Source organism: Mus caroli, chromosome 11 (assembly GCF_900094665.2).
Source record: "Mus caroli chromosome 11, CAROLI_EIJ_v1.1, whole genome shotgun sequence".
Classification (NCBI taxonomy): Eukaryota; Metazoa; Chordata; class Mammalia; order Rodentia; family Muridae; genus Mus; species Mus caroli.
This window is the reverse complement of record NC_034580.1, coordinates 101,974,917-101,980,571: the sequence shown is the minus strand read 5'-3', so window position 1 is coordinate 101,980,571 and position 5,655 is coordinate 101,974,917. Positions and strand designations below refer to the sequence as shown.

The following is a 5,655-nucleotide window of genomic DNA, read 5'->3' as shown; positions in this document are numbered from 1 at the left end:
AAGGTACAAAGGCCAGGCTCTGGCCCAGCACATCAGCAGTCTTCCCTTTGCCTGTTTCCCCTCTAGTTACTGTCGTTCCTGTTATTTGGTGTCGTTAGAACAGGAGCCAAAACTGGCCTTCTGAGACCCTCAAGCTTTCAAACCTAAGTTAGTATAAGCCCTTACAGGAAAGCAACCTCATCTGCTTTTATCAATATCACAACACAGGGTTAATCAAAGTAGATCCTGGGGAGGCCTTTTTCCTTGATACCTGATTTTCTATTGGCATTAGGCTTAAGCCCTCAAAAGGGGAACAGAAACCACACAGAGAACAAAGATAATGAACGTAATCTATGATACCCTGGAGCACAGCCATGGGTACATCCCTGTGTCTTCCCTTTGAGGTCTCACATCTTAGAGAGGCACATAAGCACCAACTGAACTGCCTTCTCCCTAGAAAAGCACAATCCCTGTAAGTAAGGTGTTCAAGAGACACTAGCTGCATGAACAAGTGAGAAGGCTAGGTCGTTAGACCAGCACCCAACCACAAGAACAGCCACGTCTCTATTCTACAACAGAAAGAAAAGGAAAAAGACAATCTTAGTATGAAAGTAGAGAAGTAAGCATGTGGGCTTGAATGTCAGTTAGTCCAGAGGTTCAAAAACTGGACACAAATCAGGACACCTCAAGAGTCATACCAGCAACAAAGCATCCAAAAGTCACTACTGTTATTATTGAAGATCATTTCCACTCTACGGTACCACAAGTCACTTAAGACTCTTAAGACAAGAGCCAGTCACCTGGGATCAGAGTCAGAGCGGCTGGCCAGTCTCACCTTGTATTCCAGATGGCCCCATGATACCAACAGAGCTAAGAGTCCCCTTTTCCCAAGGCTGACAGCCATTACAGCAGGTCTCTAATAGGCTCTCGGCTGTTTCAGTCTCCGAGATTGCTGCAGAAGCTCGTGCGGCCTAGGAAAGAGCCGGAGCCAAGTCTAGTCGAGGCTGCTTATTCAATATTGTCATAAACGTGAATCACATCCTCATAGTTGTTAAGAGCCTGGATGAGGTGAACAGCCTGCTCCAGCTCCGGCTCAGCCAGCTGCACCTTGGAGTGAGGGATGAACTCCATTGAGCAGGATACAGGACACAGGCCCAGCGAGTCCAGTTTTTTCCTCACTTGATGTAGTGAGGAAGCATCACAAATGAACTAGAGATAAAAGAAGGGAGGAGGTGAGAAGCCAGGAAGTAATGCCACAACCCAGACAGAAGTTTGCAAAATCCTGAGTGGAGCAACCTGTACTATATCATCATTGGCCTTTAAGTTCATAGTTTCCAATGCTCAGAATGCTTCTTACCAACTCACAAGAATAGGCCCTACCCTCCGGTGTTCACTTAGTAACACTGTGCAGTTTATCAAGTCTTTGCTTTACCTGCATTCTGACACACAGAGAAGCACACCTTTAGGTATCTATTAGAGACCCCTTGGAATCCCATGAAACACAAATTCTTCAGGTTGTCAGCTTGGAAGCAAGCCCCTTGACGCACCGAGCCATCTCACCAGCACCCATACTCACTTTAAAAAGGTTCTTTTCTTCTTCGTCTTCGGCTTCCTTCACATCCTCGGCTCCTGCTTCGATGGCCAGTTCTAGGGCACGCTCTAGGTTCACAGCTTTCTTTTCTCTGTCCTCCACTCCAACAACAACCACTCCTTTTTTGTCAAAAAAGTGGCGTGCTCCTTCAGCCATCATTCCCCTGACAGGAGAGGGAACAGGCAAGAATGTGTGGATAGTTTTAGAAGCCCTACTCTACACAGCGCTGCATCCTAACACTGTCCCCTAACCCATCCAGCCACTGGAGTACCCAAAGACACCCAGCAACTCTCTTCATGCCGAAGATGCAGTTGGTGCTGGGTAAGGTGACTTTGAAGAGCACCCCCACCTCCTATTTTCTGCCCTCCCTGCCGTCGGTAGGATGCAACTTAACTCATTGTTTCCTGTTCCATTAAGATTCCTGTCCTGGTGGAGCATTTGAAGACTAGGCCGTTCTATAGCTACAGATGGAATAATGGGGGAAAAAAAATCTCTCTTAGACCCAATGACTGTATCTTTGGGATCCTATCTCATTCAAAGGACATGAAGGAAAAATCAGTTATTATTCTGGATTCCACTAAGGAAGAAGTGTACTTAGAACCTGAAACATTGCTGAGAACCGGTGGCATTTGCTACATAGAACTGGAATCTAAAGGTGCTGCCCCCTTCTTCTTCCCCTTTCTCCATACACACACTTACCCATTCTTGTTCAGGATATATTTAATGTCCAGATGGCACTTGGGACCACTGTTTGATAACGCCTCAATAAGCAGAGAAGAGCCTCCAGGGCCACGACCCTCATATAGCAAATGAATGCCTTTGTTTTTCTGCATAAATAAATAAATAAATAAATAAATAAATGCACCGTCCTATTTCCTGATGTCCCAGTGCCCTTCTTGCCAGCACCAAACCACAGGTATCAAAGAGTGGCTCCATGGCCTCTCAAGACTTAAGCTTGGACCCTCGAGTCTTTATTTTTGTCTCTTCTGAGGGGAGCCCAATGGTATCAACCTCTGAGATCACTGGAAATCCTATCCTTCGAGAAGGGAGTCTGTTTCCCTGATTCCTGAATAGCCTTTCACAGCTCTGCTTCCACGCCTCTCTAAGCAGATCTCACATCCAATCCTCTCACAGTCACTCTTAGCTTGCTTTTCTTTGTTTTTTCCTTACTCTTCTTTCTTTCTTTCTTTCTTGTTTTGTTTTTCTCTGTGTAGTCCTGGCTGTCCTGGAACTACTCTGTAGACCAGGCTGGCCTCGAACTCAAAGATTCACCACCTCTGCCTCCCAAACGTTGAGATTAAAGACTTTTAAAAAAAAATTGTTTATTTTTAATTATGTTTATATGTGTATGTACATTTGAATAGCAGTGCCTATGGAGACAAGAAGTGTCAGATCGTTGGAGCTAAAGTTATAGGTGTTTGTGAGCCACCTGATGTGGGTTCTGGGAATTGAACTTGGGTCCACTGGAAGAACAATAAGCACTCTTAACCACTGAGCCATCTCTGTAGTCCCTGGTCACTCCTATCTTTGCTCATCTTCCTATATTCCACTCATGTGAAACCTACTTAGGAAATCTCAGTGCCCCTGCTGAATGCTGCTATAGAAACATCACATATGTAGGACTTGTCATGGCAGCCACTGAACCTAGCTCTGTAGCTAAATTCAAACACTCCCCATCTAGTTACCAATTTCCTCTGGACTCCCTAGACCTTCATCCCCTGCCCATGCCACTACTCTCTCTGAGTGCCTTGGCCTGAATCTTCCAAGAGCCTTTCAACTGATGACCTTCCCATCCATTTTCACAGATGAAATCCAAGTTTCCTACTGAGTCCTGGGGTCTGGCCACTTGGATTGGGGTCTGTCAGTTTTTTGCATGAGCTAAAACAAGTCAAACCTTTCTGTGCCTTAGTTTCCACTTTAGGTCACTTGCAGGAATCCCTGAGATCCTGCATGCAGTGTTTTTACTAAAGGACTTGGTCTAGAACAAGCACCCAATAACTGCCAGCTCTATGACAATGACTCTGGAGAGTGATTAAATGCCTCTATCGGCTCAGCACTTTGTGAGGCTGAGGTAGGAGGATCAGGAGTTCCATGCTAGCCTGGGCTAAACACACACACACACACACACACTCACACATACACACCCACACACATACACACACACACTCACACAAACACACCCACACACTCACACATACACACACACACACTCACACACACACACACACAAACACACACACACCCCATTTCAAATTAAAACAACAAGAAGATACTCTTAAGTCGTCAAATTCTTAGCTATTCCGGAGAAAGATATGTTGGAGGCCAACACCTCCCACTGTTATCATTGCCCTTAACCTTTAACCTCTCTTTTCACTGGCTTTCCTTCTTTAGACATAAACATTTGAAAAGAAAAACAATCCCTTTTCTGCCGGGCGTGGAGGCGCACGCCTTTAATCCCAGCATTTGGGAGGCAGAGGCAGGCGGATTTCTGAGTTCGAGGCCAGCCTGGTCTACAGAGTGAGTTCCAGGACAGCCAGGACTACACAGAGAAACCCTGTCTCGAAAAACAACAATCCCTTTTCCAACCTAATGTCAGGGCTTTCCCCAGTCTTACCTGTTCTTTCTACTCCTATGCAACTCTCCACTGTATAGGTCTCCATGCTGTCTACCTAGCCTATCCTGGTCATGGGCCTCTAGCCCACCAGTTCTCAACCTGTGGGTCTAAACCCCCTTGCAGGGGCAAGTGACCCTTTCACAGGGCTTGCCTAAGAACATCAGAAAATACAGATATTTACATGACAATTCATACCAGTAGCAAAATTACAGTTATAAAGTAGTAACGAGATAAGTTTATGGTTGGGGGGGGGGTCCCCAACACATGAGGAACTGTATGAAAGGGTCACAGAATTAGCAAGGTTGAGAACCATTACTCTAACTAAAGGCCAAGGATAGAGAATCCCCAAAGGTCTCTGGGTTGAACTTGTCAACCATGTTCCTACCCTTCCCCCCTGACAATTTAAGGAGTCTGTGGTAGCTTTCTAAACATATACCCTCTGGGGGCTGTGGTGAATAATGTCTAAGGACACACCTCTGTCTTCAGTGCTGATTCAATGGTTGACTTGGGCATATTCTTGCTGCGACACACCTCTAAGATGTTGGCCAGGCTGCTGTTGTTCTCAGGGTTAGGGCCTCCCTCTGGATAAGGAGAGAAGAATGATCAAAGGCTTCTCACCACAGTATAGGAGAAACAAGTGGTCTCCACCCTCTCCAACCCCAAAGCAATGAGAAATGACTCTTTGTCAGAATATTAACATTATAATGAGGTGTGTAAAGTGCTTGCCTTGCAAGCAAAAGTGTCTGAATTTGATCCCTAGATCCCACATATAAGAAAATGCTAGCACCAGTTTATAATCCCAGAACCAGGCAGGCAGAAACAGATCCTGTGACCACTAGCCAGCTAGGCTGTCTATTTGGTAAACTCTAGGCTAGAAAGAGCCCTGAATTAAAAATAAAAAAGCCAGAGAGATGGTGGTAAAATTGCCTAATGTGCAAGCCTAGTGAACTAAGGTCTATCCCTACAATCTACTCATAGGAGGAAGGAGAGAATCAGCTTCAGAAAGTTGTCCTCTGCCGGGCGTGGTGGTGCACGCCTTTAATCCCAGCACTAGGGAGGCAGAGGCAGGCAGATTTCTGAGTTCGAGGCCAGCCTGGTCTACAAAGTGAGTTGACAGCCAGGACTATACAGAGAAACCCTGTCTCAAAAACAAAACAAAACAAAACAAAAAGAAAGTTGTCCTCTGATTTCCATGTGTGCCGTGGCTGGCACAACACACACACACACACACACACACACACACACGAGTATTTAATCTAGATAAGCATATTGGCACACACCCGTAACCCCACCACTCCAGAGGCTCAGGCAGGTGAACTACATAATGAGTTCTGGGTCCGTTTCAGTTAAGAGTGAGATTCTGGCTGGACATGGTGGTGGTGGTGAACACCTTCAAACCCTGCACTCAGGAGGCAGAGGCAGATTCCAGGTCAGCCAAGGCTACACTGAGAAACCATGATTAAAAAAAAAA

At 45.8% G+C, this 5,655-nt stretch overlaps 1 protein-coding gene across 1 annotated transcript in view; it reads right to left on the bottom strand.

Annotated features, from left to right (window-relative positions):
* Nucleotides 1–254: 254 nt before the first annotated feature.
* The window catches only part of LOC110304937 (translational activator of cytochrome c oxidase 1), a 7,938-nt gene continuing 2,537 nt past the window's right edge, over nt 255–5,655 (bottom strand). The window contains exons 2-5 of the mRNA XM_021176637.2: nt 4,659–4,765; nt 2,270–2,397; nt 1,556–1,733; nt 255–1,188 (exon numbers count right to left, since the gene is read on the bottom strand). Coding sequence (XP_021032296.1) covers nt 988–1,188; nt 1,556–1,733; nt 2,270–2,397; nt 4,659–4,765 — 614 coding nt within the window. The 3' untranslated portion in view covers nt 255–987. The remainder of the gene's footprint in view (nt 1,189–1,555; nt 1,734–2,269; nt 2,398–4,658; nt 4,766–5,655) is intronic.